This window comes from Dendrobium catenatum, unplaced genomic scaffold (genome assembly GCF_001605985.2).
Source record: "Dendrobium catenatum unplaced genomic scaffold, ASM160598v2 fragScaff_scaffold_1132, whole genome shotgun sequence".
NCBI classification, from domain to species: domain Eukaryota; kingdom Viridiplantae; phylum Streptophyta; class Magnoliopsida; order Asparagales; family Orchidaceae; genus Dendrobium; species Dendrobium catenatum.
This window is the reverse complement of record NW_021319594.1, coordinates 187,190-212,396: the sequence shown is the minus strand read 5'-3', so window position 1 is coordinate 212,396 and position 25,207 is coordinate 187,190. Positions and strand designations below refer to the sequence as shown.

Here is a 25,207-nt window from a genome sequence, read left to right as displayed (position 1 = left end):
TTCTTGTAAAGAGTGAAGGTCTATTTATAAACTTTTGTAAGTGTCACACCTCGTAAATATAGAGAAGATTTGAGGCAAATTTGGAGTGCTCCATCGAACGACCCATATTGATCCCTCTATCATTGATTATTTTTCGAGTGTTTAGATATCTTAATGTTGTTAGAATTAAGTGATCTTAGACTCCTTGGATTTTTGTTATCAAGCTGCTTGATTTAACTATAAAAATGTCATATTTGAATGTCATTTGTTCATCCAATTTAGGCATTGAACATTCTAAATAAGCTTCAAGTCCCTAATTTGGACCCATTTGGGCTCGGATTGGAACAATTTTGGTGTCATTTGGTTCGTTTCTTTGAGATGTTTAGTTTTACTATAAGTTTATTGAAATTGAAGTTCATATGGTCTTGAATTTAATTTTGAAAGTTTCTAACTTGAATATTCTTCATTATTCGCGTATGATGTTGTGACGTATCAAGTCTAAATTACAAATTGTTTTCTCCAGAACATATATATTATTATGCTCTAGTTATAATATTTTTTTCTCTAATTTTGGGGTATTTTAACTCCTTAAGAAATTGACACATGTTGTTACAAGTGGGGTTTTTTAGACCTTCAAGGTTCTTTTTTGTAAACTAATTTTATCAAAGCTTTTTAAACATATATATATAAGCTATTTTATGGATTTTTTTTTATAATTTTAAAAGCTTTGAATTTAAAGATATAAAAATTTTTATATGAATTTTACACTAAAAATTGAATAATTAAAAAATTTTATATGAATTTTACACTAAAAATTGAATAATTGACATAATTATCAAAATACTCTTTTATTACTTTATTATAAATATATTTCTCTACTTATAAAACTTTGCATGGCCATTTCATTCCCTTCATTTGTTTTAAATTAGAGAGAAAATAAGAGGGAAAAGTGAGGAGAGAGAAAATAAATCTTAAGATTTGAAGGCCGTAAAATAATTTTTGTTAGTTGTCCATATTGGGAAATTTGCTCATCTCATTATAAGGAAACATTGCCCTTTTTTTGATTCAATGGTTTTATACATTTTATATCATGCATTTTAATTTGGTCAAAACTTGTAAAAATTATGATATATTGATGTTTAGTAAACTTTCATAGCATAACTTTTGGTATGTGATGGATATCGATAAGATTAGTATTTTGACTGTAATATTATTAAATTTTACTAGGTAAAATAAAAGTTATTGAATTTTATACGATTTATACGGAATAAATAATTAGGTACTTTTATTTTGTTAATACAAACACTTATAATAAAAAAATATATGTGATTGAGTAATAGATGATCGCAATTACTAAATAATATAATTGATACGTCGTCAAAAAATTATATTGATCGAGCACAAATCTCGATGCAAAATCAAGTTGGAAACTTACAAAATTAAAATTCGGACTATTCGAACTTTGATTTTAGCAAACTTATAGTCAAACTGAATGCCTCGGAAATACGAACCCAATGACACCAAATTCGACTCAATCCGAGCCCAGATGAGTACAAATCAAGGACCCGAAGCACTGTTAGAAGGTTAAAACCACAATTTGGATTACCAAATAGTTTCTAAACATGACATGCTTATAGTCAAATCGAGCGGCTCGATGAGAGGATTCCAACGAGCCCAAGATCTCCAAATTTCGATATCATTAGGACCTTTAAATATCTGATGAATTATCCACGATAAAGGGATTCAATATCGGTCGTCCATCCAAACCATTTCCCATTTTCCTTTGATCTTCCTCCTATTTACATGTCATGCCATCCTAAAAAAACTATTAATAGCCCCTTGTTTCTCTTAAGAGACGACCCAAGCAAAGAGAGAAGGAAAGAAGAAGAAGAGAAGAGGGAAAAAGCCCCTCCTCGACCATCGCTAGAGTTCCGCCTGATTTTCAAGTAACGCTGGAGTTCTGCCCGACTTTGAAGTGACGACGAAATTTTGCCCGACTTTCAAGTGATGCCGGACTTCCTCCCGACTTTCAAGTGATGCCGAAACTCCGCCCGATCTCCAAGTGACGCCGAAACTCTGTCCGATCTCCAAATGATTATGGGATTCAGCTTCAATACACAACATCATCGAATATCAATTAAGTTGTTGTTTGTAACTGAATTTTAATCTGGGTAACTGAATTTTAATCTGGGAGTGGATCATTATAATCTTATCATCCTAAACTTTAATGACGAGTCAGTTTCTTGTACCTCAAGTAAACACTAGTAGAATTCTCTCAATTGGGTGTGATCCCTTGGTTTTTCCCTTTCTAGGGTTTCCACGTAAAATTCTTTGTGTCTTATATCTTTTCTGTTTGTATGCTAGATATCCGTACAACGCTGAGATAAGAAATTCAAAGTCTATCGTCGCATATATTCTAGCCCGCAGCAATAATAAGACTTAATCGATTCCTAATGATCTAACTATAAAGCTATGTATTAATTATTAATCAAGCTTCGTTACGAGCTTTATATTGAGCTTATTATCGATTTTGTTCATAACCTTTAATTGATATTATTCATGAAAATAAATAAATCGAATATAGTTGTTCAAATTTGTCTTTTTAACAGCAAAGTATTTTAAAATATATTCAAATTTATTTGATTATTTAAATAAATTATCATAAACTAGCACTAATCAAGTTGAATTGCGAGTAGCGAAGAAGGAAGCACTGAATTCTGTTGCTTTTGGGATGATTTTGGTTTGCTATCATCGTTGGTATATTCAGATTTGGCTCTTTGATCTATCGTTGTGGATTTTGATGGTGTTATGGACGATTATGTGGAGGCCCCTACTGCCCCTTCGTGGTTTTGCTGACTGGCAACCTAGGTACCTTGGTTGGTTTTTCGATTTCTGCAACGTACCTATGGATAGTCCGTGCTTGGCCACCAGGCTGGTTCTGGGGGCCTCCGTTCCTTAGTCCCCCCACCTCTTTAGTTATTTCTTTTTGCCCTGCTTCATACTTTTTGGCTGCTTGTTTCCCTTGCTGTTGTGTTTTTGACTTTGGATCCCTTCTTGTTATTCAATAAAATTTTTATTAAAAAAAAAAAAAAAAAAACGAGTAGCTTATCAAATGATTGATTCATTTGTACTCATATGCTTAGCGCTCCGAATTTATGGAGTAAAAGCCAATAAAGTTGGCACACGAGTAGGCTTAGATCACTTAATCTTTGTATTTATGTAATTAATGACTGAGACATTATATATTAATGGACACGTGGGAAAAAAAAGCATCATTTAAGGCCATGCTCTACAATCTGAGGAGATCTGAAAATAGTATTTTAAATGAAAATAATAATAATTTTTTATTTCTAAAAAAATTACGTGTGAATAAATTTTCCATAATTATGTATGCTAAAATATGATAATTTCCAGAAATTTAATTATTATCCGATTTGTTGTAAAAGAAAAAAAAATGTTAATTAGTTTTATAAAATAATAATCAAAGTTAAATTACTTTCCTCACTACTCAAGTTTTTAAAAATAATAGGAAATCATTAGTCAAATAAAATTGTAATTGCCAATTAAAGAGCGAAGCAGTGAGATAGCTGTCCCAAACACACGCTTATAGTATAATTTTTTCCTTCTTTGAGAACCCTATTTGTTGCTTACAAATAATTCCTTATTGTTGCGTCCAGGAGTATTCGCGGCGGTAGAGAAATATAAAATTAATGTCTTAGCATTGTACAAAGATTCGGCACGCAATCAAATAAGAGAGAGTGTGTAACATTCACATGAGACACCAAGATTTTTACGTGGAAAACCCCTGAAAAGGGAAAAAACCATGGGGCCTGGCCCAGTTTGAATGAATCCATTAGTATTGTAGTCAATTACAAATGATGCCCTTGCTTTGAGGAAGGCATGAGTTTGATGTACATTATATGAAGTACATTACATGTTGGGAATATAAAGAGTCACTGTTGACGTATACTTTGTTGGAAGGACTGTAGTCGGCGGACGATGTAAGTCAGAAAAACCGTAGTTAGCTAGCGACGGAGGTCTGAAGGACTGTAGTCGGCGGGCGACGTAAGTTAGGAGAACCATAGTCGACTGGCGACGGAGGTTGAAAGGACTGTGTCTGACGAAGAAGGTCAGAAGGACGGCGTCAAGGAGAAGTCTAACAATGGGAAGAAATTCATCTTAGAATAAACGTCCAGCAAAAGTTCGATAACTGGTAGAAGTCTGGTGTAGAGTAGAAACTTGGCGAAGAGTGAAGGTCCGGCGTTGGGTAGGAGTCCGACGTCTGTTGGTGGACGTGGAGAACTCCGACATCACTTGAGCAGAGTTTCGGCGTCAGGAGGGAACTCTGTCGTTAATTGGGAAGAATTTCGATCAGCATCACGTAGAAGTTGGGCAAAATTCCGGCGTTCTCCTGAATATCCCGCAGAATCCCGACGTGTTGGAGCGGTGGGAAGAACTCCGGCGGTGGTCGAGGAGGAGCTGATTCTCCTTCCCCTTCTCTTCTTCATCTTTTCTTCTTCTTCTCTTCTCTTTGCTTGCCCCCTCCCTTGTGAAGAATGAGAGTTATATTTATAGATTTTCTTGAGTGGCATATCTCGTAAATAGGAGTGAGATCAGGGTCAAATAGGGAGTGGTCGAATGGACGGCTGATATTGAATCCCTTGATCATACACCGTTCGTCAGATATTTGAAGGTCTTAATGATGTCAGAATTCAGAGATCTTGGGCTCGTTGGATTCTTCTCGTCGAGCCGCTCGATTCGACTATAAGTTCGTCAAATTCAGAGACCGTTTGGTAACTCAAATTGTGATACAAACTTTCCAACAGCACTTCGGGTGCTCGATTTGGGCTCATTTGGGCTCGGATTGAGTTGAATTTGGTGTCGTTACATTCGCATTTTTGAGATGCTTAGTTTGACTGTAAGTTTGCAGAAATCAGAGTTCAGATGCTCTCGGATTTAATTTTTGAAGTTTCCAACTTGATTTTTGCCTCGAGATTCGTGTCCGATCAAGATAATTTTTGCATGACGTATCACTTATAATTAAATCTATTAAACTGAGATAATTTTAAGAAGCTAATGTGCAATTTTTTTAAAACAAAATCCATAATACTCATAATAGTTTTAAGAAAATTTACTTTCATCATAGTTATTCTACAATATTTTTTTCCAAATAGCTGCAATAATCCAATTAAGGTTTTGTTTGGGACAGTCTTCTTATTATTTTTAAAGCATTTTTCGGTACAAAAATTTATTGTTTAAAAAATTTTTGTACTAAAATATTGTTTTAAAAAATAGTATGACAACTGTCTCAAATAAAGTATTAATTTTTCTAGGAATTTCGACTTCATTTTAGACAACTTTCCTACTGCTTTTTAAAGTGTCAAACGAAGCTTAAAATTTTGTTTGTGACAGCTTTCTTATGATTCGTTTGAGGTAGTTTTTTTATTGATTTCTAAAGCAGCTTTTAAGTACACAAATTTTTAAATCAAAAATATTTTTATTAAAAAGCTGCTTTAGAAATAAAAAAAAAATGTTATCAATCTAAGCCTTCGGAGAGCTATTTTTAAGAAAAGAAAATAAAGATTATTATTTAAAATTAGTTCTTATAAATTCATGACAACAAAAACACAAAAAATATAAAAAATCTTAAACGCAATATGAACTACCAAATCTTCATACTATAAAAATAAAAATCACACACTACAAAATATCTATATTTATGATTGCATTATTGAGCACCCTCTAAAAAAAAATAGTAATAAATTTTCAAGCTTAATTAATTAAAAAAATAAAAGCCAAACCTCCATTCATGCATCTCCTAACTACCTAATATTCATGCCTCTAATTGTGGTTGTCCCTTTCACACTTCATATATATATATATATATATATATATATATATCAGAATATTTTGATATATATTTTTTAATTTATTAAGCAATATTATAGTGATGTTAAATAAATTTAATAATTTTTTTAACAAATCATATCAAAATATTAATTAGTATTCCATAAATCAACTTTAAAATACTTAATGACATTCAATAAGTAGGAGTGTCAAAATGAGTCAGCATATCAGGTTCAAGTACGACTTGAAATTGAAATAACTCAATTATGACTTTTTTTAATACAACAACAACATCAAGCCTTTATGACTTTTTTTAATAAAACAGTCAAAAAGATCAATCCTAACCTGCCATGCTAAGAACTCCAACCTAACTCGATAACCGGTTTTAATTAAAAAAAATATTTTTATTAACTTCTTAATCATAGATTTTAAGTTAATTATTAAGAAATGAGAAGATTATGACAAAAATAATTAATAATAAAAATATTAAACCGATTTGTTTCGAGTCAAAATAGAATTAGTGGGTCAACTCGAACCTATTTTCTTTAATAAACAGACTGAAATGCATAACTTGAACCTGATCTATCTATTAAATGGATCAACCTGAACTGAAAATTTTCATCTGAATCAATTCTTTTATTGACACGCTAACTCTAAGAAATTATTCCTTAACAATAATCGCTCATATAAATAATTCCTAACTGGTCAGCACTCATTGTCTCTACTAACAGCTGTGCTCACATTTATATTAAAAAATGGTATTTCCCATATAAGAAGGAGCCTTTCTCTTTCCTATTATTGTTTATATAAATAATTCCTCGTATGATCATTATCTGAAGGACTGTGTGTCGGAACAAAGACCCTTCACTGCTCTGTAGAATCCAATGTTCGCCAAAAAGTTAACCATGGCTTCCACCAGTGTTGCAATCAGCGAAGAGGACGGTGAGTCAACGGTGGTTGATCGTCTGGCTATCGTTCCAAGCGAGGAGCCACCACCGGCGACGGCGGTGACGACGAGGAGGGGGGAGGTGGAGTCGAAAATAGCGGCGTGGGAGGCGGAGGAGGTGGCCAGAATAACAAGCAGGTTGCAGAGGCAGAAGGCTATTATAGACGGATGGGAGATAGAGCAGGTGGAGAAGGCTAACGCTTGGTTGAAGAAGGTCGAGGTAATTATTCACTGATATTTAAAAAAGAAATACTATTTTATTTTTTAATATATACATAGCAAAATTTTTTTATTTTTTTTATTTTTTATGTTAGATGCACTTTCAAATATATAGTTTTGCATAAAATTTTTGCACAATTTCAAATATAGTTGATGAGTTATGATGAGATATGTAATTTGCAAATTATTTTATTTAATAGGATAACTTTTGAAAGAAATATATATATTTTTTGAGTATTTTCCAAGTTAAAATATCAAAATTTGAAATTATTTAAGCATACCATATCTAATTATTTATTGTCACACAATAGAAATTCATTAAATGAGTCTCACAAACTCTTAAAGCTAAAATCAGGCATTAAATAAAAGTTTCGTTTTGGACGACTTTTTTATTACTTTTTAAAGTAAATTTTTAGTACAAAAATTAAAATTTTGTACTAAAAAGATGATTTAATTAAGAAGCAATAAAAAAATCTCCCAAACGAAGCCTAAAAGAATTGTTGTATTAAAATCTCCGAGCTAATTAGCTTAGGATAAATTTTGAATTTTAATTGACAGAGATGGAATAAAAGAATTATATTATATTAAGATAATTTTTTTTTAAAATTTTTAAAACATTAAAGAAATAATTTAAAATTTTAAAAACAGAAAAAAATAGTGACCAAGCAGAATTGTGATTAAGATTTGAAAATTAAAACAATAAAAAATCTATCCCAAACAACAAATCCTATATAAAATTAAGTTTTTTTTTCCTTCCTTTTTTCTACTAATACATACAATGCCCACATTGCCTATGCTTATATGCTTGAAATTTGCATTAAAATAGCTGAATTTTTTTTCTTGAAAAGCTCAATCGTTTCTCTAAAGACTTCTACAATTTCTTTCATTTTGTTAATTACTATTCATTTCTTTGTTATAAATGTTGTGGATCAGAGAAAGTTGGAAGAGAAGAGAGCAAGGGCAGCTGAGAGAATGCGCAATGAGGTGGCTGTTGCAAAGCAGAAGCATGAAAATAAATGATTTTTTTTCTTGAAAAGCTCAATTGTTTCTCTAAAGACTTCTACAATTTCTTTCATTTTGTTAATTACTATTCATTTCTTTGTTATAAATGTTGTGGATCAGAGAAAGTTGGAAGAGAAGAGAGCAAGGGCAGCTGAGAGAATGCGCAATGAGGTGGCTGTTGCAAAGCAGAAGGCAGAGGAGAGGAGGGCAGAAGCAGAAGGCCGGAGAAAAGAGAAGGGTGGGAAGGTGATGGAGATCGCAAGTATTTTCAAAGTTTTTGGCAGAGTTCCCTCAAAGCGAAGCTTCTTTAAGCCATAAAATTAGATATTCGTTAATTTCTGGCTATTTTTTGCCATTAATGATATGTATGGTTTATTCTGAGTGATCATTAATGTTAATTAGTTTTGTAATGAAGGATTAAGGTTCATTATGAGTGATCATTAATGTTACTATTTTTCAATTGGGTAATTAAGCTCTGATGGCTTTTTTACTTGGGAAAAAATAGTTAATTAGAGTATTTTGATCAAAATTTTAATTAAGAAATGTTTTGTAAAATATCAAAATTAATTTTCTTTTAGGGTAGCTTATGCTTCCACCTCCCTTCGATCGCGAGCAATTAAGGAAGTTGTAAGAAGAGCTCACTTGAGAAGGCTTTTGATCGGGCCAATGACTTGGGAAGGAGAGGTGGAGATCCTAAGATGACCAGATTTAATGTTCCTGTTGTATCTCCTTCCAAGCTTCCACCACCACTTCTCGCTCCACTTATGTTGGGGTGTCAATTCGGGTCAACGGGTTGGGTTCGGGTCCAACCCGAGTTGACACGGGCATAAACTGGTTGACCCGAACTTGACTCAGCCAGTGAAATGGGTCAGGATTTTCAACCAGGACCTGACCCGCGTGGGTTACTGGGTTGGCCTGACCCAACCCGCAAACCCGATTAGGCTCATGCAATGAGGCAGAACGATGACCGGTGAGGCCGACGAGATTGGACCATCGGTGAGGCCGATCATGTTCGAACTGGCAGAGATGTTGTGTTGCGGGAAGCGACGACTCGAGTACTTGACAAGTCTGTTGAGGGCCTGAGGTGAATGTAGATTCTAGACGTGGACCGTCGTTGTGAGTTGAGACCAGCCCCGCGAATGTAGATTCCTGCCGTTGCGACCTGCCCGTAGGCCGTAGCGGCGTAGCCTTCGCGAGCGGAAAGACTGTTGGCATGACGCAGACACTAGAAGCGACAGTCGCGGAGAAGCGACTCGCGGGTTTCCGGGTCAAGCCGAACCCGACCTGTTTCACAAACGTGTTGACCCGAATCCAAATTTTTCAGGATCAGGTCCGAGTCGGATTTCGAATTGTGTCAATTTTTGACACCCCTACACTTATGCATGACTATTGAGAATGTAATCTTTATCTTTTTTTAATTCCCAATCATATTCTTTCTCCGACTCTAAGGTAGCTGTCCAAGGTATATATCTTCACGGTTTTACCTATGGCTTCATAGATTGCAGCTACAGTCATCTAGCGTTTAGGGTTTTTATTCCTCCATTAATATGCTTTTATTTAACTTTCAAATGCTGGTAAACAGAGGCGGATCCAGCATCTTTTTTTAGGGTGGGAAAAAAAAAAATTTAGTAGGGGATGGGCAAAAATGATTAGGATTGATAAAATTAGGGCAAAATTTTTTTTTTGAGAGGGGGCAAAATACCCAAAATACTCAAAATATTCAAAAAAATACCCTCTAAAATTATAAAAAAAAAATTTTGGGTGGGCATTTGCCCCCCCTCACTACCATTGGGATCCGCCCATGCTGGTAAATCAAAATCAAAGCGAATAAAGCGAACTATATTATACTTAAGTTTGGATTATATATACCTATTATTTGGCCTGCTTGATTTTGCCTATAATCTGATTCAGTGTTATTGATTTTATAAATTCATCAGCCACTTCATCTGCAATGATCGAATTCACACCCATATACTTAATGATCAATTCTGCATTAGGATATTCTAATACAAAATCTCATATCATTAGTCATTAGATATAAATAAAACAATATAAATAGCTCGCTCTATTCAATTCAACTTTAATTTGACTTTGAATTGACTCATGAACAAGCTTGTTAACTTCTATTTGAACTCCATAATGATCGAATATCATTGATCATCAACATAAATAAAATTGATTTGATTCCAATATTAGCCAACACGAAAAAAAAAATTGTCAATCTTACCATACAATATGCACCACTAAAACAAATCTAAGATGATTTTGTTGGATTGTTTAGTCAAATATCTTATTGGATGACTAATGAGTTGGATTGATCAATCAAATATTTTATTGAATGATTAATGAGTGATTGAATGTTCAACTTGTGGCGGGCTAGAATATATGCGGCGATAGAGCTAGAATTTTTCGTCTCAATGTTGTACGAATATTCAGCACACAAACAAGGAATTCAGAAATACAAGACTTTTTATATGGAGAACCCTGAAAAAGAAAAAACCGCGGGGTCATGCCCAGTTGAAATGATTTCACTAGTGTTTGCAATAGATTACAAATGGCTGATCCATCCTATTGAGGACGAACAAATTACAACAATCAACTGTCATGTTGAAATCTAGTGATGAGTAGAGATCAGACGGAAATCTGGAGACATTCAGAGATCAGGTGGAAATTCGGTGTTAGTTGGCGGCCGGACAGAAGTCCAACATCAGTCGGTGAATGGGCGAAAGTCCAGTATTAGTCGGTGATGGTGCAAAAGTCCAATGTTAGTTGGTGACCAGGCGAAAGTCCGACATCAGTCGATAACCGAACAATAGTCCAGCGTTAGTCGGTGACCGGACAGAAGTCAAGCGTTAGTCGTTGACCGGACAAAAGTCTGACATCAATTAGTGACCGGGCAGAAGTCTGACATCAATTATAAGTTAGGAATGGTTCGAATGGACGGCCGATGTTGATCTCCTTGATCGTAGACCGTTTACTGGGCATTTGAATGACTTGATGATATTATAATTTGACAATCTTGGGCTCGGTGGACTCGTCTGGTTGAGCCGCTCGATTCGATTATAAGCCTGCCACTTTTGGAAATCGTCTGGTCATTCAATTTATGGTTTGAATGTTTTAAATGTGCTAAGAGTCTTCAATTTGGATTCATTTGAGCTCGGATTGAGCGAATTTGATGTCGTTGGATTCATATTTTTGAGACTTTCAATTTAACTGTAAATTTACTAAAATTGAAGTTAGGATGGTCCAAATTTAATTTCGGAAGTTTCAAACTTGATTTTGCCTTGAGATTCATGCCCAATCTAGATAATTTTTTGACGTTATATCACAACTAATTAATCTATTCATTATCGAGAAAAATTCCAAATAATTTTTTCTAAGCCACGAACATTACGAATAGATATAAAAATAAGATCAATTATTATGTAGGGGTGAAAATGATTCAATCTTGAGTCAATCGGATGCATACGAAAAATAGGGCTAAACTTATATAAGTTGACTCTAAATAGTCTTGTAGTTGAAATTCATTTGATTTTTTTTTGGGAATTCATTTGATTTTGATCCCGCACAAAATGATTTGTTTATATTCATTAAAATTTAAAATATACATATTCTTTATATATTGATTTTATTTTTAGGGCTGCAAGCGAATCAAGCGTTCAATGAGCTACTCGATGCTCTGTTCGATTAAAACTCGTTTGTGATCGTTTAATTAACTAAACAAACAAACATGAACAACATTTTAAATGCTCGATCCTTAAATAAACAAGCTTGAACACTAATGTGTTCGGTTCATTTATGTTCACGAACAACTTCATTTGAAGTTTGTGAACAAGCTTGACATTAAGCTCAATAAAAAGCTCGAATGGAGAGAAATGCAATAGGTAAGCTTCATTTAAGAATATATTCATATAAATTAATCATATTTTCATTTTAAATAGACAGCTGCTTTTATTATAAATTTAATTTTATAAACAAAAGACATTTCACATTTGTCTATGTTTGCTAGGTTGTTTGTTTAAGATGTTCATGAACAAATTTAATGTTTGTTTGTTAAATAAGTTCATGAACATAGCTCATTAAGGCTTGTTTGTTTAAAGCTCGATAAGTATTAAACGAATCGAACATGAACCAAACATGAACACCCTTGAATTAAACGAACCAAACATGAACACAAACAATAAAACTCGAATCAAACGTGAACCGAACTTGAACAAGCTAATGATAAATAAACTCAAACATGAACACTCACATACTCGACTCGATCCGGTTCGTTTGCAGCCCTACTTAGCCCTACTTATTTTGAGTAAGCTATTAATTTCTTCAGAAATATTCCAGCTACTACCTGTCCTATGTGCACGGTATTTAATCAGGCTTCGTAGTTCGTACCAGGCAACGCAGCTGATCTCCATTTCTAAGGTCCACAGCCCACGTGGAGAAACTCCTTCATATAAGCATACACGGGTACCTGCATCACGGCTTCTTGGCTTTCCGTTCATAAAACCAAGCGGCCGGCGAAGAGAGGACGAGAAACTCCGTCAGCTTGATGACGAAATCGGCGACGGAGAAGAAAAGGGTTCGGCGTGCACCGTCGGGCACCAGCAGAGATCTTTCAGATAGCCAGCCGAAGGTTCGTTTTTCCCCGTCGCTTTTCTTTCGTCTTCTTTGGTACTACTTTTGTTCTGACTTTAGGGCATTTTAAGCCTTCAGTTCGCGTATCCATGGTACTATGTATGATGGATTCGTCGGAACTGTGAGGGGTTTGGTTGGATGTAATAAATGACATGGGGATCTCGTTGCAGTGACTGTTCGTTTGTCGTTTTGAGATGGTATTCGTTTGGTTTTTGTTGACTGCATTGGTGATTTATATGGTGCGAATGTAATGGATGTTGTTGTGTGGAATGTTTTGGTTGGGACTAGTAGGATCTGGCGATTGGAGCTTTGCTCAATATACAGACGAAGCAGTAAATTGGTTCCAAGCGGAGCTATGTCCTCATGTTGTAAAGTTGTCCCATCAAGTGGAATGGCAGCTCTGTTTTGAAGTTTATACCTGGTTGGATTTCACTTGGAAATGAAATATTTCGCTCTGTTTTGTGGTAAAAATAGTATTCCTTAAAAAGAGGCTTCGTTCCTAGAAATTACTGTGTCAATTAATTTAATGCTTCTTCAACTTGATCCTGTAATGTGCTACCTCGTGATGCTATTGCCAGCTGCCAAACCATCTGGAGTAATTTTTCTTAGTTTCAAAGTAGTAATTTTATGGCGACAGTTGGAAGAGAGTACCCTTCATGATCTATGACGAATTATTTGATGATCCATGTTGTTTAGTGGTTATCTACCTAATTTTGGAAACAACAAATAGCTTCTCACGCATGACATTTATTGAATTCCTCACGTAAATTTTCCTTAGGACATCTTGAGTGATTTTTTTTTTTGTTATGGTATGTGTGCTAATCTCTCATATGGTATTGTGCTAGCTTCTTCCATGTTAGTTCAACACTTGGGCATGATAGTGCAGTAGAACAACAACACTTACATGCACAACATCACTTTTTAGTGAGATAGGAATTGCTTATATGCTAAAATGATAGCTACACGCTAATCAAATGTCCAAGAATACGAAGATCCTTGTCCTCCTTCATTCATGCATAAAACTCAAAATATATACTGTGATGAACTAATTGTTTTGGTTGGTATTTTGTTGTCTGTTGGATCACGGGTATATGGTTATATTTTCTCATCATGTTGCCTTTAACCCAACAATTTGTGGTTTTCTTTATAAATTCTCTTTCTCTATATGATGTTAATTTTATTTTGCTCTAGCTTGGTTTGCACTATTTAGTCCTGTTTTGTGCTGTACATTCATCATAACTATTTTCTTTATTAATGCATCTCTTATGAAATGTTATATATTCTTAAGTTATTTGAGTCTATTTTGCACTTCTTTATCTTCAAATGGTGTTATTTCTTATTTTCACCGGCTCTCTAATATAATCATTTCTCACCTTATTTTTCACTGTTTTATCACACATCTTTTTTACTTTATGCAGCTACATCATTGTTTCTAGCATTTATATCATTATAGTATAACCAATCTAATTGCATTTTCTTAAAACTTACCTTTTAAGTCTCCATGGTATTCTATTGTCTTAGAATACTTGTTAAGCACTTTTCAATTTTTATCATTTAGTTTGAACTCTGAGTGTATGGCACTTTGTGTGTCTCAATTCATTTGTGTAATAATTAAACTTTTTAAAACCTGTTTGACACTATTTGAATTGCGATGACTAGGTGATGATGGGCCTTGATGATGTTCCCCTTGTTTGGTGTTCTTCTTATTTCATCCTACAAATTGCTTTTTAATGTTTTTTCCTCGGAATTCACCTTTAATGTCAAGGTATGAATTAGGCTTTTAGAGAGAGAATAATAGAAATTGGCCAAAAGAAGAGAATCTCAAGAGATGGATATTCGGTTATGATTTCAAGGCAAGAGATGTCTGAAGAATTGTGCTTTATGCCAGGAGAGAAAACGATACCATTGGGAAGTCTTGGAATTAGTGGAATTTTGTGCGGAGAGTTAGAGAGAAGAATTATTTTTTTGGGTATTATGCTTAATTGGATTTCTTGAATAATAATTACAATAAGAGAGGTTAGAGAGAGAAAGCATGCAGGAGTGAAGAGAGGAGAAAGAGAGAATAGTAAATCTAGGAGGAAAAAGAGGGTTTCTGGCTTCAAATATCATTCATAATAAGATAATTCAATTACAAGCATTGTGATCCCTATTTATAAAATTGAGTTCTATGATAATTCAAACTAAGTTTAAATTTAAATATAGAAAAGTTTTAAAAATTCTATCATCTAATTTAGAAAGAACATTTTCTTAACAGTAAATAAATTAAAAATCATATAAAAATACTAGAACAAACTAGTAAATGCTATAATAATTCAAATTATTTTTGATACATGTGGTGTATGTATCACTTTTACATTAGGCGTGCCTTGCTCTTTTAGCAATTTTGTTCACAAATTCATCCATCAAAGTTGCATACCTTGTAGTATTTTTAGTGGATGTTATAGCTTCTGAAGCTGTTTAATCACCTGGCAGAGTTTTATTTTACTTGATAACAACAACATTTTTTTACCTCATTTCAGAGATTGCTTTTATGCTTGCCTTTTATTAAGCTAAGCATGATCATCTAGATTCACAAGATTGCAAATCTTTTGAAATTCTTATAGTATCTTTTGAAGGACTGTTATATAGGCTTTACTCAGCTCAACTGGCATCAGACTTTGTCCAAAAAGTGTGCAAAGCTAGACCAATTATAACCGAGACATACTATTGATAGCAATGAGATTAACACCTGAAAGTTAGAGCTAAAGAATGCTGTATTAGGCATCTATATGGGTGGAGTTGGAGGTATGCATGCTTGTAGAACAAACTAAAGCATTGCGAGAGAGAAACTTAGAGAGTATCATATTCCAGTGTTCACATGGTGGGAAATTATGTAACTTGAAATATTCTTGCTCAAAAGGAACCTGTTGATTTGTAATGCCATTTCTGTTTATGTTGGAGCACAACTTTTTTATATAACTATGTGCGAAATCCTCACTTTCATTTTTATTTTTTTATTTTTGTTAGTAATTTGTTTATGAAGGTCATTTTTTGAGAATGATGGGCCCAAAGAAGGTTCACTTCAACTGGCCAAGTATTTTATTCATATGTAAAATGCTCTTACACACTTATTTCTTTCCTATACATGATATTTGCAGCAACCTGTCACAAAAAAGGACGTATACCAGGTTTTTGCAGAGAAGGTCAGGGACAACAAGCAACTGAAATCTAAATGGGCAATAATGCAAGAAACAAGGGTAGAATATTTTAGAGGAAAGGACTTTCCAGTTTTCTTGAGAAATCATCTAGAGGTTAAAGAAATATTAGGGCAACAGAAAGATCTAGATGCAGAGGAAATCATCAATACTTTACTCCGAAAGAACCTTATAGTAAGATGTGATCGTGTGGTGAAAACTTTAAGGCCCGGAAAGAAGAAGTTGTCCTCGTGGCCTGTGCATCTGGAAATACATAATGTAAGGCTATTTTGATTTTAATGAGATGCTAATTGGTTGAGCTTATGCTATATTTTCAATTATTTGAAGCGGCATTTCAAATTTTCTATTTTTGTTTTTAATGCACACCAAAATTGGCACGTTCGTTTAGGCTTGTGTCTGAATTATTCTATGAATTCATAATGCGGCTTGAGGTCAATTTTGAAGTTTAACCTCCTGCCTTTGATCAGATTTTGATATTAGCATTACTATTATAGAAAAACAGTCCAGAAGTGCAGGACTTAATTTACTTCCATATTTAGGCACACATTTTTAATGTGCATATTTGTTTTTTAGAATCATTATTTTTCCTTTTACCTTATATATTTTTCATTGTCATTAGACTCCTTCAAATGATTTTTTGGGTATTGGATGTTTATTTTACATCTTCCAATGTTCAGTTTTGAAAAATATTGGATATATTATATCATTTTTAAATGATTTATCTTCTCGAAGGAAACAACGGTTATTCTTTTTCAGAGTGCAAGGCAGTATCTAATGGAGATTTACTTGTTTATATTACTTGGAAGGCTGAGGGAAGAAATAATCTGAGAAACCCTTGGTTTGAGTTACGTGATTTACTAGTTTATAGGCGACATCTTAGATTTGGCTGTAGGAGTTTTTTGTTTCAGCTTGGCAGCAGAAATATTAAACTTTGCAATTTGCAATGTGTTGGCTCTGTTTTTGAGTGTCTGGCTTTATTTAATGCCTCGTGGAAATATGAGGTGTGGTGGACTTTGAATTTTCTGGATTAATGTAATTTTGCAAATGTCATTCACATCTTGCTTCTCAGGATATATCCAAATGCTGGTTCACGGGTTGTGATGAACTAAGGTATATATACTCAGGATGTTTAAATTTTTTGCAAAATTCCAATTGACGCGGCTGATCAAGCCAATAGCTGCCTCTATTTTGGGTAAAGCGAAGGCCATCATGTACTCTGCTAATATGCCATTCATATATCTTCCTTTCCGCTGCGTATAATTGCTTTAACTACTTTGGCGCTATTTGATTGTCCCATACTTCAGTTGGAAACCATTTGTTTCCAAAAAATCAGCAATTGAAATTGGACCCAGGCTTGAGTAATTTATAGTTTCAATTTACAAGTGCAAGTTGGATATGTGATTCATTAGAGCGTGGCACAAGTGCAACTACCTAATTGATGGAAGTCTTCTCCTTTTATTGGTGTGAGGTCTGATTTTTTATATTTTGGTATTTTCATTCCTTATGTTATTTATTCAGCATAAATTTATTTTGATTTGTTTAATGCTTTTAATTGATCTAAAAGTGATGCATTGGAATCTAATTTATGAAAATTAAATTCAATTTGTCCATTGATTTTATATTTCTTCATTTTCTTGTTGACATTTCATTTCGAGTTGGTTTTTATGCTATGTTTACATTTAAAAGAAGTTGAATTAATTGGTGACATGAAAAGAATCCTTTATTTCATTTTGCTTGAAATCATATCACGCAAGATTTTAGTTGCATTGGGAAATTCTAACTTTAAATCACCTGCATCATATCCAATGCTAGTATCACCTTTTCTCCTATTGCAGGAGCAAGTTTTCTCCAAAGAGGATGCTTTTTTTGCCTGGACATTCATAAAAAGAAGGGTTCTATGGCAGACAATTCTTTCATTCCTTTGGCCGCTGGTGGCTCTCGCAATGTGCTTATTCCCTGTGTACCCATACCAAGTCAAGATTGTTGTTCTGTACTCATGTGCTGGAGCTCTGCTTTTTATTGTAGTCCTGCTCTTAAGTAAGTTTTGGAAACCATAACTTCTTGTTTGTTTTTGCATTCTTTTAGAATTTGAAACATAATTATTCTTGTACTTAGAAATTGAAGACAAGTCCTATAATGGAATGATGCATTAAGAAGTAGATAACAAATAATATATATTATTCTTGTATAGCTTACTAATAGTTCGTAGGTGTTGAGCGTTGATCCTTGAATATCCTTCATATTCTCTAGTATTCCTCTTTGCTTCTGTGATGGAAATGGTACTTCATGTTGTCTTTGTAATATGATTTTCTGAACGATGGTGAATGAAAAATCAGCAGGCTTGATTTCCTAATGTGTAATGGAGATCTAAAGTGCTATTTGTGGGAATGCTATCTGTACGAGTGAAAAAAACCAAAAAAGCTGCAATGATAGACAATCAATGAATCAAATATATCTAGTTGTCCTATGGTAAGATCCCTAGTCCCTAGTATATTGGTATAGGATAGATGAAGATATAGCCAGTAGCCGTAATGCTTGTCAATTAGAATGAATATTTGCTACATCAATACCTTTTCAATAGTATTTATAATTCCTAATTAACATATAGGCTCAAGCTTTTTCTAGAAAGATCCTTCTGGAGAATATCATCAACTTGCCTTTTCAATTTAGTACATTCCATGGGATTCATCCTATAGTGTAGTTTTGGCAGTTATTATACAAGGATAAAATTTATAGCATTTAAGATGCCCCACATGGGAGGAGGTTTATTTGGTAGTTTTTTTTGGGAAAGGTAACAAAATTCCTTTAAAAATTAGGGACTTCTAAGCAATGACAGTCTTAAGATGAGAGTAACATCCTTAACATGTAATTTAAGGATGGTTAATAAGTAAAAAATAAAAATTCTTCTTTAAGATATCAAAACCTACAAATTCAGTATGGACAGGAAAAATAAAAGAGATGGTTTGGGTAGACTAAATAGATAATGTGCTTAAAGGATCTTGAGAATGGGATGAAGTAGAGGCGGAAGGGGCCAATCACAATCACTTACAGTCTTGCATGTCTTCTTGCTGAACATATGTTTAACTTCATAATTAGATTTATGTTATGCAGGCTGGGGAGACTTTTCTAATGCAGAATTCGATTTACATTAATGTCATTGTCATTATGTTTCAAAGTATACTTTTTATCACGATCATTGTGTATCATATATATGTTATAAAGTCATGGCTTTCTAAAAAAAATGAGCAATGTCCATGGGCAGAATATCTTACCATATTTTATCTTTATAGCCATCTAATTTTATCAAAACTCAGCATTTGGTAGTCACAAGCAATGATGTGCGAATAACCTAGCCAAGTTTATCTCTTGTTAGCGCAGTGCGCATGACATTCATAGCACTGACCATCAATAGCTAATCTACACCTTTGGTCTTTACAGGTGGCATTTATGTGGAAAATGGTTCTACGCAGCCAATCTTTATATTCATGTTTGGTAACAAACAATCATCTTATGACACTTAAACAAGCATCATCAGCAACAAAGAATTTTTCAGTAGATAATGGTGTGTCATCTATAACCTACTTAAAATCAATTTCAGGGTCATCAATTTCTTCCAAAAATAAAATTTGGGCTTTGCGTTAAATTTGCATTACTTATGAAAATTAAAGCAAATTATGTTCTTGGTGGCATAAGTAAATTAAAGCAAATTATGTTCTTGGTGTCATAAGTAAATTAAAGAAAATTATGTTCTTGGTGTTTTTTGTTGTTGGTGTTAGTAGAAGTCCTGGGGTATGGAGCACTAGAAGATTCAAGGATGTAGCAACATGTCGAGCCTTAGATTTAGAAGTGAAAGAAGGAATGGATGGTCTTTTTTCTTTAGGGTTAGAAAGCCATTTCTTTTGCTTTTTCTATTAGCATAATGAAAACCTTCAAAGGTTTATGATTCTAATAATTCAATTTCATTCATAATTTTAATCCTAAAGCCCGTTAAAAATTTGTTTGTAATTTATCAGTTATTATCAGTTATTATCAGTGCAATTGACCCTAGCATTTAAATCCTTAAATGGGTTTAGGTACTCAATAATTATGCATGTCCAATTAGGTCATTTTGCACAATTTATGCTTTTCTACTTTTGTTTTAGAAGCTTCTAAAAATTACTTTCTGAACCACAATTTCTATTATGCTTTCCCAAAAGTAGGCTTTCTAATGTAACTTCTAAGAAAATTAGGGAAAATATCTCTTTTTTTCGTCCAAACGGACATTATTTCTTTCCGGTTATTTTCCCTAATAAAAAATCAGTAAAAAAGTCCCTCCAAATAAAGATTTTTTTTTTTAATTTCGTGCAAAATTAAATCTTTGATAATCATCCATTTATGCCAAATTAGCAATTGATAATTTGGATCAGCCAGTCTAAAAGTTAGGGCTTCTATTTTATTTACTACATGGGTCATCATAATGTGAGTTTTGGTTCTTTATTAGTGTCTTTTAACAGAAAATTATTTATTCACATGTTTTTTTTTTAATGATTTTCATTTAAGTAGGTGACAATAGTTGGTGTAGCGTAAGTATATTGATGCATTGAATGTCTTAGTTTTCCTAATATATGTTGTAAATGTTCAAATTTATCTTCAATGTCAGTTGCCCTAATTGCTAAGTTTCCAATTGTAGTTTACCGATGTTCTTCAATTTTTTGTAGGCCTTCAAATTGATGTATAGTAGTATAACATTTGGAGACATGACATCAACACAAAAATGCAATGCAAGTGCTTGCGCTTTTCTTTTCTTTTTTCTAAGATTCTTAATGTATTGAGAGGCATGATGTAATGATGAATGCAATCCATATGAAAAGAACTTATATTAATTAACAAATGTCAATGAACGTATAAAAACATGTGTATACTATTGAATCAAATATTAACAAGACAAAATAATTCAAGTTCTTATAATTTTATGCTATAATTCTACAGGTTTACGAGAGTATTTTAAAGTAGAAAACATACTCATTATAATAGGATCTCTCGAAGTGTATGTGAGGTGATAGGTTTCAAGATAGAGAAAAGCCAGGGTTTATGTGGTGTTCGATACTTCGAGGTCATCCAAATTTTCATAGAATTGTTACATAGCATGTATCTCTGTTTAAAATTGCGCAATGAGAGGCGCGCCTTGAGGCGCGCCTTTGCGCAATTCCTCCCAAAAACGCCTCATAGCCTACGCAATTTTGGTCTTGCAAGAGGCGTACGCCTCACAGGGGCTGAGGCGCGCCTCAATAACAACAACAACAACATCATCAAGCCTTTATCCCACTACGTGGGGTCGGCTACATGACCTTTTTCTCCATTGTGTCATTTCAATAGTCAAATTCTCATTTAAATCTAATAAATAAATGTCATTTCTAATATTTTGTAACCAAGTCTTCTTAGGTCTATGTCTATCTTTCTTAACATAGGCCAAATCTAATACATCTACTCTCTTAACAGGGTCATCGCAAGGTCGTCATTTTACTTGACCAAATCATCTAAGGAGACTCTCTTTAATCTTATCTATCATTGGAGCTACTCCAACTTTTTCGCTGCAAAGATAAAATATGACTTGTATAAATTTAAAACTAATCAACTTTGGAAATTATATCATCAATGTTTGCCTTAGTTTATTTAGTCCTTGTTTGCATTGCAAGCTCCTTTGATCTTGTCTTCTGGATTCATTGGATGCCTTGACATGCACCCTTGAAGCCTTAATACAAATATGATGGTGGTGGTTGTGGGAGGATCTTTAAGAAGAGGGTAATATCCTGTGTTCTTGTGGGGGAAAGGGACGGGTGGTTAGGGAAGGCTTAGTTTAGGGTATCTATGGGCTAGTTGATCCCTGCTTTATGATTAAGTAACCCAAGTGACTGGTATAAGGAGGGAGAGGGGAGCATGGGGAGGTCGGTAGAGGGATTAGAATTTCTTTTGATGGAGCACAGAAGAGCGAAGCAACTAGGGTTGTTGTGTTCCGAAGTGAGAAGCAACTAGGGATTAGCTTTTCTTACGAAGTAAATTTATTTTACTTTATTACTAACCTTTGAATCAAACACAATTTACCACCGATATTATTGGTTGAGAAGTGGTTAGTTTTATTTCGTTTTTTCACCCATGAACTGCAAAATTCATAAGCTGCATCTAAGATCTTTTTCTTCATTATGCAGTCAGAGCTGCAATATTTGGGGCATTCTACATCATCCTTGGGAATCGTATATGGTTCTTTCCCAATATCAATGCGGAGGAGACAACCTTCAGTGAGCTTGTCCGTTTTTGGCCCAAGAAAGAAGAGGGTGAACCCATTAAGTGGACATCAAGGCTCTTCTATGCGGTCATCTCTGTGCTGATCATACTTGTTCTTAGGCACCATGCTCCTGATGAAGCTGCCAGAGCTAGGTTAGTCATCAATTTTTTTTTTTAATGTTTCTCTAATGATCAAATATCTCACAAGTTAGAACTTTCTTCCACTATGCTTCGAGGGAAAAAAAGTTAAAAATTGGCTCTGAATATCTAAACCTATTTCTTTATCAGAATGAGTTTGAAAATTCTTGGATTCATTTGAGATGAGTGCAATAGATTTTGATGACTCTCATATCTTACATTCATCTCAAAATAAATCCAATAATTTTGAGGTTCATCTTGATTGAAATTTGTCCGAGCTATTTGTTACAAATCTAATAAATAAAGCTGCAAACAATACAACAATAACAACAACATCAAGCCTTTATCCCACAATGTGGGGTTGGCTACATGAATCATTTTTCTCTATTGTGCATGTTAAGAGTTAAATTCTCATTTAGATCTAATAAAGAAAGGTCATTTCTAATATTTTCTAACCAAGTCTTTTTAGATCTACCTCTAACTTTCTTAACATAGGCCAAATCTAATACATCTACTCTCCTAACTGGATCATCGGAAGGCTGCCGTTTTATGTGACCAAACCATCTAAGGCAACTCTCTCTAATCTTATCTGTCACTGGAGCTACTCCAACATTTTCATGAATATGCTCATTTCGTATCCTCTCTAAGAGTAAATCCACCCATCCACCTGAGTATCCTCATCTCTGCAACACTTAACTTAATATTATGCTTCTCTTTTAATGGCCAACATTCTGCGCCATAAAGCATTGCAGGTCTAACCACCACTACCACAACAACAACAACATCAAGTCTTTGTCCCACTGTGGGGTCGGCTACATGAATCCTTTTTCTTTTTCTCCATTGTGTCCTGCTAAAAATCAAATTCTCGTTTAAATCTAATAAAGCTACAAACAATAGGGAAAATAGAAAGATAGGAAAACTTGACATCTTTGAGCTTGTGTTAAACTCCTAGAAGTAATGGCGAAAGAATAGACAAGTAATTAGAGAATGCTCATAGCTCCAGGCATCAATGAGGGAGAGAGAGAGAGGAGCGCAAGCTCTTTTCTTCATTCATGTTTGCATTTTCTAATTCTTCCTAAGAAGAGTTACCCATAGAATTACACCTATTAACTATCTTATATCTGATATTAACCTAGAAATTACTCATTACATTTATTATCAGGACTCAAATTTTTCTAAAAAAGAAAAAATCCTGATATTAACCTATTGATTGTTTTCTTGTTAATTGTTCAGGTATCAATCAAAAGTTTCAAATATTATTGATGAGATGCTTGAGTGGTCTCCCAAATTAGCACTGTCAGGAATGTTGGAGAAGCAACAGCCTATTGTTAATGCTACAGAGGAGAATCCTCCTGTGAATGAGAGTTGGTCAGGCTCAGCCGATCAGCAGAACACAACTGATGGATTTGAGAACCAAGATGTTGATGATGATGGGAATATCACATAGATTGAATGATTTTTACAAAAAACTAGTGCCTGGATGAATAATATTCACTGGAATGATTTTATAGCTCTTTTTTTGTTAAATTTTAAATTGCATGAGTTCTTTTTTTATTGCTTAGTATGAGAGGTCTGATGGAGAAGTATAGAGAGAATAAAGAGAATCTATATATGATTTTTATTGGTTTCAAGAGAAGTGCTATGAAGAGTTCTAGAAAAAAAAAAAAAGATAATAATATTTATAGTCATTAAGCATATGTATGTAGGAGGTGGTACTTGTGTTAAAATATTAGGAGGTTTGACCAAGTATTTACCTATTTTAGTTGAATTACATCAAGGATCAACCTTAATCTCATATCTTTTTTCTTTAGTCATGGATGTTCTCACTAAACATTTGCAAGGGGTTGTATCTAGTGTATGCTTTTTGTTGATATTTTCTTGTTGATAAGGCAAGAGAGGGAATTGAAGGTAAACTTGAATTATGGAGGTCAATCATGAGCTTAAAGGTTTTTGTTTGAGTAGATATAAAATTGAATATATGAATTGTAACTTTAGTTGTAATAAACCTAATGTGGGATGACAATTTTGGACGATCAAGTCATTAATAAGAGTACATGTTTTAGATATTTTTGGTCTATTGTTTAGAGTGGCACTGAGTTTTTTGTGTGATAGAGAAGTCCCTTCAAATTTTAGGAAAAATTCTATAAGATGATGGTGAGACCTACTATGTTTTATGGTGTAGAATGTTAGCCATTAAAAGAGAAGCATAATATTAAGTTAAGTGTTACAAAGATGAGGATACTCAGGTGGATGAGCGGCTTTACTCTTAAAGAAGATACCATGTGGTCGTGGGTTCGATTCCCACAGACGGCGCCAAACTGTTGCGTCCTGGAGTATTCGCGGCGGTAGAGAAATATAGTTTAATGTCTTAGCATTGTACGAAGATCCAGCACACAATCAGATAATTGATAGGGTGTAGCATTCATAAGAGACACCAGAGTTTTTTACGTGGAAAACCCCTAAAAAGGGGGAAAAACCACGGGGTCTGGCCCAGTTTGAATGAATCCACTAGTATTTGTAGTCGTTACAAATGAGGCTCTTCTTTGGGAGAAGGCCTTGGATTGATGTAGCAAATGTACATCATACAGATTGCATTACATAGTAGGAATTATATATACATGTTTGTCTGGTCGGAAGGACCGTAGTCGGAAGGAGACCGGGGTTAGAAAGACCATTGTCTGTTGATGGAGGTCGGATGGACCGTAGTAGGCGGCGAAGGCCTGAAGGACCGCAGTCGGTAGGAGACTGAGGTCTGAAAGATCGTTGTCTGGTGATGAAGGTCGGATGGATCGTAGTAGGCGGCGAAGGCCTGAAGGACCGTAGTCGGTAGAAGACTGGGGTCTGAAAGATCGTTGTCTGGTGATGGAGGTCGGATGGACCGTAGTAGGCGGTGAAGGCCTGAAGGACCGTAGTCGGTAGAAGACTGGGGTCTGAAAGACCGTTGTCTGGTGATGGAGGTCGGATGAACCGTAGTAGGCGGCGAAGGCCT

At 34.3% G+C, this 25,207-nt stretch overlaps 2 protein-coding genes across 2 annotated transcripts; both read left to right on the top strand.

The window, feature by feature from the left end:
- The first annotated feature begins 6,686 nt into the window (after positions 1-6,686).
- LOC110110999 (remorin 4.1-like) lies at positions 6,687-8,442 on the top strand. Its single transcript, XM_028698736.1, has 2 exons — positions 6,687-6,992; positions 8,114-8,442. Exons 1-2 carry the CDS (start codon positions 6,711-6,713, stop codon positions 8,309-8,311), a joined length of 480 nt encoding a protein of 159 aa, XP_028554569.1. The 5' UTR covers positions 6,687-6,710; the 3' UTR covers positions 8,312-8,442.
- Positions 8,443-12,376: 3,934 nt separating this feature from the next.
- Positions 12,377-23,772, top strand: LOC110111045. The gene is made up of 5 exons (XM_020842740.2): positions 12,377-12,623; positions 15,763-16,077; positions 17,655-17,856; positions 22,005-22,233; positions 23,452-23,772. Exons 1-5 carry the CDS (start codon positions 12,540-12,542, stop codon positions 23,663-23,665), a joined length of 1,044 nt encoding a protein of 347 aa, XP_020698399.1. The 5' UTR covers positions 12,377-12,539; the 3' UTR covers positions 23,666-23,772.
- Positions 23,773-25,207: the final 1,435 nt, after the last annotated feature.